The sequence below is a fragment of the Scyliorhinus canicula genome, chromosome 6, assembly GCF_902713615.1.
Source record: "Scyliorhinus canicula chromosome 6, sScyCan1.1, whole genome shotgun sequence".
NCBI classification, from domain to species: Eukaryota; Metazoa; Chordata; class Chondrichthyes; order Carcharhiniformes; family Scyliorhinidae; genus Scyliorhinus; species Scyliorhinus canicula.
Window position 1 is genome coordinate 86755089 of NC_052151.1, and position 13627 is coordinate 86768715.

The window sequence follows — 13627 nt, forward strand, 5'->3', positions numbered from 1 at the left end:
CCACCTGCCAGCATCCATACCGGCCCACATGACTGGGTGTCCTGGCCATGAAAGCCACCAGCTACCTATCCCTGTTCTGCATGTGTGCAACTGTCTAACCGTGTGGATTTTCTGTGAAGATGGTGGCTAGTTGAGATGGGGGGGGGGGGGAAGAGTTGGTGGGGTGGAGGTGCGGAGGTGGTGGGGCGGAGGGTGGGTGCAGGGGTGAGGGACACCCATGCGGCCAGTGTCATTCTATACAACCAGGGGCCAAAATGGGCGGTCAGTGGGGTGCATAGTAAGATGGTTTCCATGCCAGCGGTGGCAGGGCGATCCGGGCCTGGGAGCCCGGTCCCAACCCCATGGCCCATCCCCTGGTCACCCCTGTTGTGCGCCCACCTCCCCACCCCCACCCAGCCAGACATGCCAGCAGTGGCTGGCAGCCCACGGTCGTGCCTCTGCATGTCTTGCCTCACTCTCTTCCTCATCAGCCACGCCGGCAGTTTCCCGACATATTATTTTTCGTTAAACCGCAAGGGAAACGCGCCAGCAGAGAACGAGCATCGCAGAGGCTCCGGGGAATATCGGTTCAGGCCCACCAATGATATGCAAATTGCCTTTATGGTACGTGCGGAGCAGAATGCATTGACGCCATTGGAACATGACATTCTGCCGTGCCCCCAGCACCAGCTACAATGTTGACCAATGTTCCAGCGTTTTGCGATTTCGGCATCATCCAATGGAAAATCCCGCCAAAGAATGTTGGGAAGGTATTCAGAAGGGGCTCATTACGATAATGAAGGCGCATCATACTGAAGAAATGTAAATCCCCTCATAGACATGTCTAGGAATCTATGATGTGGAGATGCCAGCGTTGGACTGGGGTGAGCACAGTAAGAAGTCTTACAACACCAGGTTAAAGTCCAACAGGTTTGTTTCAAACACGAGCTTTCGGAGCACAGCTCCTTCCTAGGTGAATTCCATTCACCTGAGGAAGGAGCAGTGCTCCGAAAGCTTGTGTTTGAAACAAACCTGTTGGACTTTAACCTGGTGTTGTAAGACTTCTTACTCGGAATCTATGGGTATTGTGTGAGTGTGGGAGTGGTGGGATTTGGGGGCAATGTTTATATTTCTATATGCTCTATGGATCTCTGAAGTTCACCTCTGTTCCATTAGTTCATTTATTGACACATGAGGAAGGATTTTGGTGTTTCCTGAGAAAAAGCAATTGAACCTGATGGCAAACGGAGGAAGATCGCAGGACATTGCATGAGGACACAAAATGGGACAGATGGTAAGGCAGACAAATGCAAAGCCGTATATTTTCAGAATAAGAAGTGAAAGGATGCATTGGGGTAACTTTCTCAAGTGGTCTATATTCCACCCATTACGAACAATAAATCATAACTCAAATTATTTGAAGAAAAATGTCTCAGTCAGCTACCTTTTTAAAAAAAAGTTTAAGGAATTCATGATAACATTTGTGCTTTAATGATTGATCAAGGAAAGGATGACAAACTGAACAATCCAGCTGCAGTTAGTAGACACAATGTGTGCGCAGTCGTTGCTGTTCACTGAGAACTCACCAGTTACCAGGGGAAACGTGATGATAAAATTATACAAAACTTTCAAAACTAAAGAGAAGGCACAGGTCCACCTGAACACCATTTACACACACATTATATATGAAGACGATGTTGTGACAAGTCAAAGCGAAACCTTTAAAAGCAATGGGCTTGTACTAATAATGGTACACTTTTGTTCACTGGAATGTCTTGACCCAACCTATTGAAAGGAAGCCTCCTGAGGGAGATAACGAAGATTGGGAGTTAACAATGCTTCACAGATTTCTGGACTTACACTGCAATACACTTGGAATGAGAATGAAGGTGAGTACAGTACAATAATAAAATAAACATTATGTTGTTTTACTCAACAAGAAAAGGGGGTGAAATACAAATAACACAAGGAGCTGTGCAACGAGGCATCATCAATCAAGGCCTTGCCCTGGGAAAAATCTGGTAGATAATCAGGAAGGCAGATAATAGGAGTGTGGAGATAATAATTCTTCCACTCATCTGTATTTTTAACAGGGATTCAGCAAATCTTTGGCTTTCCTGTTAAGTATCTTCTCGTAAAAATCTGTGAAAATGCATCTGTAGATCTTGTACTTGTGTTACACACTCAGTTTAGTAATAGTACTGCACTTTTATTTAGTCTTTCACGAGATGGTTTCCTTAGTCTAGCACTGTGCTTGGGAACAAGAGGAGTACAAACAAAGCAGTACAAAGCTATCCAGTAGAAGCACTGCGTAGAGAAATCTTTGGGCGTACAAGCTTGGAGCTTTCTGAAAACGAATTAGCTGCAAAGCTAACAGGAAAAAGAAGGTTGCTATATTTAAAATTAAGAAAACTCTTGTGTAGGAAGCCGAAAGGGATTGTGCAGTGCTTCGAACAGTGGCTCCTGGTTTGACAGAACCAGTTTTTACATTGTTATTTGTACCTTGTTCTGGTTTGTCATCAGAAAAGTCAGCAAAGTCAAAAGTCTCCTTTAATTCCTCATTTCTCTCATCAGAAGTTTCTTCTTGCACTTTCTGCAGTAACCTCTTTCGTTCCCTTTTCTCATTCATTTCAATTTGTGCAAAAATATCTGGAAGGTTGTTGGGAAATTTATCACCATCACCTTTGCCTTTCTTCATTTTTTTAGCCTTGCCTCGCCCAAACGAGACTGAAAATAACTTTTCAACAGCTTCCTCTGTCTTCTTTTTGTCTGATAGTTTTAGAAGCCGCTCGGCCGTCTTTCGAAAGTTATCGGTGTTCAGGACTCGGGCCAAGATTTGCTTTTCTAGCTGCTGAAACACGGGTTTTACGTGTTGAAGATTTTCCTCAACAACGGTCATGTAATCTTCCACCTCCTGCACTGAAACATCCCTGATTGCAGAAGCTCTGTCAAACACAATTTTCTGGCGGCCGGCTAGTACCATAGCAAACAGTGGTTTCATGGCAGTTTCCCCAGTTAAGAGATAAACTGTATAGGTTTTTTCATTTGTTGCTAGATATACATCTACTCGATCCAAATCTCCTCGAATGCTAAAGCTTTGAATCTCCACAGAAGGTCCAAAAAAGATATAGGCTGTTCTGGTGACTGGGTACCTCAGCGTGGTTGTGACATTCACATAATTTGTTCCATTGTATGGGTATCCACGGGGGTACGTTTTGAATGCCAGTCCAGCCTTTTCACTATTGCCTTTATCATCCATCCAGAACATTGTATACTGACCATCCTTTTGTCTAATAAATGCTCCATTCACTCCATCCTCAGATATTTCCTCAAAGGCCACATCTGTGTTATGGAAAAATGCACTCACTTTTTCAAGGGGGCTGTCTTCGTGTAAGTGGATCTGATCCACTAGGAGTAAAAGCTGGGGTTGCAGAAGGAGGAGGTTCCTTTGGGAACTCTTTAGTTTCAGGCTAGGACTGTAAGCGCCTGCTGCTTCCCCTCTGATAAAGACCATTCCATTCTGCTCGAAAGCTGCAGTGACCTGACCACGACAATCCCCTGAAATGCCATGTTTATATTCCAACCACTTTGAGTTACAAGCTTCTGTCACTTGCCCTTCCCATGGGCTGAAACAAGTGTCTGCCGTGGCTGGAGAGAACATTAATGCATTGTTGAGGAACGTGTATTTGGGGCCATATAAAGCCTCTGTGATGAAAGGCACACCATTGGGTGCGAACGTGAAAGAGTTCTGATCAGGATGTTCGTGACCAGCATTGAAATTCTTCCAGCCATTAATCCACTGTGAATATTTCTTCTGATGCACTATGTCGTAGATTGCACGTCCGCCCAGTTTACCCGATTTGAAGGACAGGAAGGGTCGGTTAACTTCCGCTGGTACAGCCCCTCCATAGGTCACAACGCCCCAATCTTCGAAATAATGCAATTTTGGTAACCCATAATCCAGAGGTGGGACTGGAGCCAGGGAGCCATCGTACCTGGTAACAAATTTAAGAAAAAGATAAGTTATGTTGACAGCAGAAATAAGGGCAATCATATTACAAGGATTATTGGTTCAGGAAAAAAAACCTGAAGTTTAAAAAGGCATTGAAATCTCACTTAAATTCAACAAAATATAACTTTGAATTTCTCATCTTTAGCAATTTGATCACCACAGATCAATAATGATCAAGTTATTAATCATCTATTCTTTGAATGTTTATGACATATCTTACCAACAACACCTTTCTCTTCACTTTACATAGTTATTCTGCTGATGCAGGTGCACACTTCTGCAACCCAAGAGCATCAACATCAAATCTATAACACCAGCTTGATTCAGAGTGAAACTGCCTCCACTCTAGCCAAAAATGTGCCTCAGTCAGTGTCTCCTTGCTGACCGTCATCTCCGACAGATATCCTCAACCCCCTCCCCCCCCCCCCCCCCCCCCCCCCCCCCCCCCCCAACCCTCCCGTCACACTCTCCCCTCTCCCGGCAGTCATTGTGGCAGATACCCACTCTATGTCCGCTCTTCGCCCACCACACATATATGTATCCCCCTCCCACTAGGGTCCTGCCCTGGCACTGCCCGGGAATGTTCCTCTACCCGGCTCTTTCCCCCCCCCCCCCCCCCCCCCCCACCACCACCCTCCTGGGCTATAGTTACCTCTGCACACCCAGAGGGATACTCTCGACTGCCTCAAGCCTGGACAGACTTGGTGCAAATGTCACCGACGCAATGTCACACCCACGCCGGGTCAAGAGGGAGGAAGATCTGGAGAGAGTATTCGATAATGACATTCTAATGTATTAAAATGGAATTCCTGAGCTCAGGCCACGCACTATTCCACTTGCGAGGGGGTTGGATAAGATTCCAAAAGCCAATCATGCCAGAGAGAATCACATTTTTCACTTCTCTCTGGATTTTGAGCCCGTGCCAAGTTTATCAAAACGAGTCTTTTTTTAAAATATTTTTATTCAAAAAATTATATTTTCCAGTAAATATACAAAATATCAAAAGAACATCCAAAGAACATCAAAAGACCATCACAACAACTCCAACCCTCCAGTGCTCAGACACTGACCCCCAACCACGTCCTGCCTTCCCCTTTTTTAACCCACTTACCCTCCCTGAAAGTCCCCCCCCTTCGATGACCCTAATGGTTTCCACCTCTGCATGAACCCTCCTATCGACTCCTACAGAGCAAACTTGATCTACTCTAACCACAGGAATTCTGTCAAGTTGCTCACCCACACCCCTACCTTTAGCGGCTCAGAGACCAACTAACATAACAAAATCTGTCTCCGGGATATTAGGGAGGCAAAGGCCAAAACATCAACCTCTCTCCTCCCCTGCCCTACCGGGTCTTCCAAAACCCCGAATATCGTCAACTTCAGACCCTTGAGTATTTTTTCAATGTTTTAATTTCTGCTCCACAAAAAAAAGGACCATCAAATATCTGTTGAATTGGAATGAAACCTCTGGACTATTTATCAAGACTATTCGTCTTAACAACATTTTATTTATAGTTTGTGCATAAGATATTGATATGCTGCAAAGAAACTGATGTGCTGCAAAGAAACATTTTAAGATTGTATAAATTTAACTAAAATAAAGTTTTTGGCTATTGCAGCTGCAGAAAGATAGGAACGTGAGACTTAAGAGCTGGAGTAATTCATTCGGCCCTTTTGAGCCTTCTCCACCATTTCATAAGATCATGGCTGATCCTGTTGCAGGCCAATCCATTTTACTGTCTTTCTTCATACCCTTGTCTTCCTTGTCCATCAAAAATCTATCTAACTCAGCCTTGAATAAATTCAGTGACCTTGCATCCACTGCTTTCTGTGGAGAAGAATTGTACAGTCTAATGATTTTCTGAGGGAAAAATAATTCTCCTCAACACCATCTTAAAAGGGAGATCTCTTATTCTTAAATCGTGTCACTTCATTCTAGTCTCCCCCACAGGAGGAAACATCCTCTCAATATCCGCCCAATGTGGTCCTCTCAGGATCTTGTATGGTTCAATAATATCACCTTTCATTCGTCTAAACACCTACGGGTTTAGACCCAACCTGTTCAACCTTTCCCAGGAATGAGTTGAGTGAACCTGCTGTGGACTATTTCTAACGCAATTATTTCTTTTTTCAAATCCTTTTCGAATAAGGAAACCAAAACCGTACACAGTACTCCAGATGAGGTCTCACCAAGATGCTAGAGCTCAGTAGGCTTTGTAGGATTATCTGTCAATTAAAATTAGTGTACAGACAAGCCTCAAAAGATTTCATAGAATTTACAGTGCAGAAGGAGGCTATTCGCCCATCGAGTCTGCACCGGCCCATGGAAAGAGCACCCTACCTAAGCCCACACCTCCACCTTCTCCTCGAAACCCAGTAACACCCAACCTGCAGATCTTTGGACTGTGGGAGGAAACCAGAGAACCCGGAGGAAACCCACACAGACACAGGGAGAACATGCAGACTCCGCACAGACAGTGACCCAAGCTGGGAATCGAACTTGGGACCCTGGAGCTGTGAAGCAACTGTGCTAACCACTATGCTACCGTGCCCCCCCATTTCTGACATAAATTCCCAATGGATAAAATTCTGTTAGCAGTGGAAAATTTGTAAAATTACCCTCTATATAAAGAAGTGGAATTTAAAGGCAAGTATTGCTTTAGCTTGTCTGAAACTGTTTTGTATCTGGGAATACATCCTTGCTGGTCCTGTGTCATGTAATGTGTAATGGTATCAGCAGAATGTTTATGTGGGATTTGAGCAGGGCACCATTTTAATTGTATGAGCACCACCCTTAATAAACCTCTCATCGTGTTAACAAGAATCCAGAGTGTGGGCAACTCCATACCTTTTGACTTTACGGCAACAAATAAATGTAACAGGAGACAAAAAGGGTGACGAGAATAGAGGCAGAAAAATCGCTGGAAAGAATTGTGGGACGGCATTGGGAACAACAGAAGATTCTGGAGACCGGACTCGCATATAGATGTCGGACAAAACTCTGCTGCCGATGTGAAGGTTTAACAAAAGTGTTCAATTGCAACTGTAAGTGAGAAGATCGACAGTCGGGGAAGGCTTGCTTGCGTTGAAGTGAGTGGGGCCTGGGCTGCAGTGTCCACGCACGGGATGTGAGCAACAGGGATTTTGAAGCTGTCTGGGGAAAGCAGTCAGTATAATCAAAGACCCCACCCACTCAGCTTACTCACTCTTCCAACTTCTTCCATCGGGCAGGGGATACAAAAGTCTGAGAACACGCACAAACAAATTCAAAGACAGCTTCTTCCCCGCTGATAACGAATTTCGTTAAGCCCGCTTGCCAGAGTTTGCAACGGCTGATGCGTCACATGACGTCAGCCGCGCATGCGCGGATTGGAAGACTCCAACCCGCGCATGCGCGAATGACGTCATCATGCATTTGCGTGAAACCCGCGCATGCGCGGGCTGGTATGCCCCTCAGCCGCCCCAGCGGAAGGATAAAGAGTGCGCGGGTAAAGTACCCGCTGCCCGCGATCGGTGGGCACCGATCGCGGGCCCATGGCACCCTTGGCACAGCCGCGGTACTGCCGTGCCAGTCGGTGCCATGGTTCCCCAGATCGCGACTTTACAGCCGTTTTTACGAATGGTCAGACCAGGTGTGTTTGACGTTCCTAAAAACGGTCGTAAAGGGCTTGGAATTCGGCCCATTGGCCAGCTGAGAATCGCTGCTCGCCGTAAAAAAACAGCGGGCAGCGATTCGTGTCGGGAGGTGGGCGTGGGGGGGGGGGAGAATAGCGGGAGGGCGTCAGACCAGCGTGGCCGTAAAAATTTACGACCCCCGCTATTCTCCGCACCGTCGTGAGTGCGGAGAATCGCACCCGAGGTTTTTGCAGATTCACTAGGCTCTATGACTGCAGTTTAGCCTACACCTAAAAATCAAGCCAAACAGCACACCCAAATGTCTCAAAGGTAGACCCATACCATAGGCCATCAGACCTAAAGTTGAAGAACTGGATAGATTAGTAATGACAGGAGTCATTGAACCTGTTGCTACAAGTTATTGGGCAACATCAATTGTTTCTGTATTAAAACGGGAGAATGTGTGAAGATTTTAAAACTATTAACCCAGTTTTGTGTGTAGATCATTATCCACTGCTGCTGATTGAAGACTTGTTTGCTGGACTTTTTGCTGGAAGACAGAAATTCAATAAAATTGATCTTTCACAGGCAGATGAATGTGGCTGCCCAATCACAGCCACTACTCACCATCATAACACACAAAGCACAAAGGTTTGTTTCTTTAGAGTCTTCCTTTTGGAATAACATCTGCACCTGCTCTTTTTCAAAGATCCATGGATCAAATTCTAAGTGAATTGAATGGAGTGCAATGTTATTTAGGTGACATACTCCTCACCGGTTCGAGTGAACAGGAACAATTGGAAAATTTGGAAACTACTCTGAAGCGGTTACAAAGCCACAACCTGAGTTAAAAAGGAACAGTGTGACTTTTTAAAGCCAACGATAAATTATCTTGGTCATATCATCGACAAAGATGGATTACACAAAGAACCTAAGAAAATGTCAGATATCTTAGAAGCACCACATCCTCAAAATGTGACATAATTAAGGTTGTTTTTCAGACTGATCAACTATTATGGTAAATGTGTGCTGAACACACTTGGCTATGTGACAAACAGGCAAGGCACTGGTCAGAAAAACATGAGAATGCATGTAATGAAATGAAAGAATCTTTACTGAAGTCAGAGCTGTTGGTTTCATTGTAATCCAAAAATGAAGTGCAATTAGCTTGCGATGCCTCACCCTGAGAGGTTGGTACAGTCATCTTACATATTATACCTTCAGGAGATAACGACCAATAGCATTTGTTTCATACACTTTTACTAGCTCAGCTAGAAAAGGAGCATCACTTTCGGTGTGAGAAGGTTCCACTATTCCCTTTACGGGTGTCATTTTACCCTTTTCACTGAGCATTAACCCTTAACTACAAGCTTTAGGCCGTATAAATGTGTGGGCAAGATTCAGATCGCGACATCTCATGAGGTTTAGTTGAATCTCGCGTGATGGCTCAAGTGTCACAAATCTGACTAGATTGAACGGCTTCGTTGCATCACCAAATTGGGCACGAGAAGCTGGTAAATCCCACCCAAAATATCAGGGGATCTGTCCTATAAATATTAATTGTTGTTGTTTCACCAATGAAGTAAAGAGGGAGGGAAGAGGGAGGGCTGTTATGTATCTGGGAATACACTCTTTCTGGTTTTATGTCACGTAATGTGTAGCGACACAGCAGAGTGTTTGTACGAGCTTTGAGCAGATCACCATCTTTGAGTGTATGAGCAACAAGCCTTAATGAACCTCTCATCGTGTGTTACAAGAATCCAGAGTGTGGGCACCACCATACCTTTTCTCTTTACAGCAACAAAGAAATACAACAGATTTTTGATATCATATGGAATAAAAGCTCTCCTTTGTTTCATCCGCTAAACAACCATTCCTTGGTGAAAATATCTTCCTCAAAATAATCTATTTATTATCCTCTGTGTTTCACAATTCATAGGAGTCCAACAAAATACGTTCTCATGCTCATATGCAAGATACAGAGATTCAAGCAGAAGATTCAATTGCAGCTAAAAGAAAAAATTATATCTGGGAGCGAGGGCTTTGGTCTACCAACCCTTCCTCCTGGGATCAGAGACAGCTGGACCTGCGAGAGACACCCTGTACTAAGGCAGCGGGCTGAGTGTGAAAAAGAAATCCAGGAGTGACAGCACAGGAAAATGCTAAGTTAACTGACTGGTGAGAAGCTGCTGTTAGGGAATGTGTTTAAAATGCGTTAACTGGAAAACAACATATCATTTATAAAGACGCAGCTCCTTGAATTTCAGTACGGAACACTAGCAATAGGGAAGTAAAGTTGGATCAAGTTGAGGTGAAACAAGGTAATAAAGTAAAAAAAAGATCAAATTACAGGGTGAAGCCGAGAGGACAAAGGAGCGAGACTGAGCATTGAGCTGGATGGATAAAGGAGTGCAAGAAAGAGTGAGACTGAGAGCAGAGTGCTAGTTTGGATCTTCTGAAATTACGTCAGGATTCAGGAGCAGTGCTACTTCCATTTTCAAGCTGCTGGCAAGCAAGGCAAGTGAACTGTGAACAGGAATGGTTTTCTTAAAAGTAAGAGCCAACCAGAGACTCAAATAGGCAATTTACCTATTGGGCAGTTTCTCAAAACAGAATCTGCTGTAGAGAGCAACACAGGAGAGTCCAGGGCAGAATGACGCAGTGCTGGTGTTAGCTCTGACCAGAGCTCCGGGGCCTCAGGTTTTTTCTTTGGAGGCTGTTAACCAAAACAGTATAAAGATGATTTCTTGAGGTATGGTTTTGTCAAGTGTGGCAATGCAAATTAGGATGCAAAATGCATGTGTGTTATATGTAGTGAAATACAGGCAAATGAGAGGAGAAGTTTCAGATTTTGAAAGAAAAGCGGTGGGTGAAAAATTCCATTTGAGGTTGGGACCCCAGAGTCAGTTGTCAGTTATTAATTTAGAGCTGACTCCAAATTAAAAGACGACCCTGCTGTAGCTGACCTGTAATACCACATTAAAACACATCAAAAACCCATGAGGCTGTCAGCATTCTGGAGGAGCATCTCCCAGGATTATCCAGTGCTGAATAAAATGCATATTTTGTTGCTATTGCCCTTCACAATTACCTACATGTGCGAGGTAGAATTTTCTATTTTCATAAAGATGAAGACGGCACAAAGGAACTGGCTGAAGTGTACACCTGATATGCACACTGCCCTCGCCTCCTTTGAACCTGATCATGAGGACCAAACAGGCTCCTCTTTTGCATTAAAGGTAAGTGAACCTGGCGTATGTCTTGAAGGTTGATGGCGTGGGTTGCGATGGTCAGCTGGTTGGCAAAAGTGGATCCCAGGAAAAAAGTTCGAAAAACACTGATTTAGATGAGGGAACTAAAAGTAATATCTTCACATTTACAGATGAAAGAAAGCTGGGTGGAAGTATGAGCTGTGAGAAGGATACCAAGATGCTTCAGTGTGATTTAGACAAGTTGAGTGGGTGGGAAAATGCATAGCAGATGTGGATAAATGTGACGTTATCTACTTTAGTAGCAATCACAGGAAGGCAGATTATTATCTGAATGGCCATAGATTGAGAGGGGGATGTACAACGAGACCTGGGTGTCCTTGTACACCAGTCGCTGAAAGTGAGCATACAGGTGCAGCAGGCGGTAAAGAAGGCAAATGGTATGTTGGCCTTCATAGCAAGAGGATTTGAGTACAGGAGCAGAAATGTCTTGCTGTAATTACACAGGGCCTTGGTGAGACCACACCTGGAGTATTGTGTGCAGTTCTGGTCTCCTTATCTGAAGAAGGATGTTCTTGCTACCGAGCGAGTACAGCGAAGGTTTGCAAGACTGATTCCTGGGATGGCGGGACTGACATATGAGGAGACATTGAGTCGGTTAGGATTATATTCCCTGGAGTTGAGTAGAATGAGGGGGGATCTCACAGAAAGTTATAAAGTTCTAACAAAACTAGACAGGGTAGCTGCAGGAAGGATGTTCCTGATGGTGGGGGTGTCCAGAACCAGGGGTCACAGTCTGATGATACAGGGTAGACCATTTAGGACTGAGATGAGGAGAAATTTCTTCACCCAGAGAATGGGAAGTCAGTGGAATTTGCTATCACAGAAAGTAGTTGACCGCCAAAACATTGTATGTTTTCAAGAGGTTAGAGCTAGCTCTTGGGGTGAAAGGGATCAAAGGATATGGGGGAAGGCAGGAACAGGTTACTGAGTTGCATGATGAGCCATGATCATGATCAATGGCAAAGCAAGCTCGAAGGGCCGAGTGGTCTATTCAAGGTCCTTTTTTATTTTTTTCTATGTTCCTATGTCACTGAGTTCCCAGGCGATAGAATGGGTCTCACAATAGATACATTCATTTGCCAAAGCTCTTCGCTTGAAGACCTGGTTAAAGTGATTAGAAAACGTGCTATACAACACTGGGCTCGTGTCTCAAACATGAAGGTTGTTGCCAAGCCGGAAGTTACCTGTGTCGTTCCTTCCATCATACTGAAGGCAGGTGCAAATTGTATAGCTGATGAAGCAACATGTAAACTTTGGGTGACAGTCAACATATGCTCAGATGCATCTGGCTTGATTCCCAGGAGAGGTGAGGCAGAGAGGGGCAGTTAGGTGCTGCTGAAACCTTCTTTGCCAGAGGCACCTCGCCATAGGCACAATATGTTCCTGCAATGTGGTAAAGAGGATGGCAGCAGCGTACGCATTTTATCGTGAATGTTGCTTGCAATGCTGCCCATGAGGAGCTCCTGGTACCTCGGGAGAACTCAAATCAAGGCCCTCCACTTAACCAATGACTGACCAGCTTCCTTGTTTATTTTACCCCAGGTTATTTCATTCACTGGTTTTGTTGTCACCTTACCACAGAAATTCAGTGTGGAGTGTGCACCATCTCTGTCCTTTGGCTGGTGTACCCGGTCCCTCCTGTACTCGATTCTTTCTGATTTGCTCTGCTAACCAGTTGCCACTGCCATTGCGCAGTACGTAGGTATCCAGAAACACCAATTGACTTTCAGGCCCGTAGAACCAGTTGAAGTTGGAATCAGCAATAGCCACAGTTCTTCTGAAGCCTAGACGACACCAAAATTAAAATTTAGCGTCAAACAGAAACTACAGAATGAAGTAACAGTAAAACAAAATTAAATTGAACATTGCTTTCCCAAAGGTAATTCGGAAAGCAGGACCATTAAAATGAGAGGCATGACTGATAGGGTGCATCAATGTTGTTCAAGATATTTGTGCCACTAGATATCCACATTAACTTCGGGTGGCAAGTGGCACAGTGGTTAGCATTGGGACTGCGGGTCTGAGGGCCCGGATTCGAATCTCGGCCCTGGGTCACTGTTCGTGTGGAGTTTGCACATTCTCCCTAAGTCTGCGTGGGTTACACCCCCGCAACCCAAAGATGTGCTGATTAGGTGGATTGGCCATGCTAAATTTCCCCTTAATTGGAAAAATAAAAATAATTGGCTCCTCTTGGCGAGGTCCCAGGTTTGATTCCTGGCTCGGGTCACTGTCTGTGCGGAGGCTGCACGTTCTCCCCGTGTCTGCGTGGGTTTTCGCTGGGTGCTCCGGTTTCCTCCCACAAATACCAAAAGATGTGCTGTTAGGTAATTTGGACATTCTGAATTCTCCCTCTGTATACCCGAACAAGCGCCTGAGTGTGGTGACCAGGGGATTTACACAGTAACTTCATTGCAATGTTAATGTAAGCCTACTTGTGACAATAAAGATTATTATAAAAGATTATTCTTATAACTCAATTGCTTAGATTGTTACCAAATTGTCATTGAGGTTTTCTCTTATAAGTACAAAAAATAAACCAATCTCTTAAACATGGATCAAATCTGGTCCCATCATAGGTCACTTACAAAAATCATGGACGGAATTCTCTGATCCTGAGGTTAAGTGTTGATGCCGTCGTAAAGGCCGACGCGTTTCCTGACGCCGTCAACATGGCCCCAGGATCAGCAATTCTGGCACCTACAGGGGGCCAGCACAGCACTGGAGCGACCGACCCCACTCCAGCAGCCGA

General features: G+C 44.7%; 1 protein-coding gene across 2 annotated transcripts in view; it reads right to left on the bottom strand.

The window, feature by feature from the left end:
- Positions 1-1447: 1447 nt before the first annotated feature.
- dse (dermatan sulfate epimerase) overlaps positions 1448-13627 on the bottom strand; it is a 102361-nt gene continuing 90181 nt past the window's right edge. For both annotated transcript variants that reach the window (XM_038799635.1, XM_038799636.1), the window contains 2 exons: positions 12455-12662; positions 1448-3974 (listed from right to left, as the gene is read on the bottom strand). In XM_038799635.1, coding sequence (XP_038655563.1) covers positions 2222-3974; positions 12455-12662 — 1961 coding nt within the window. In that variant the 3' untranslated portion in view covers positions 1448-2221. The remainder of the gene's footprint in view (positions 3975-12454; positions 12663-13627) is intronic.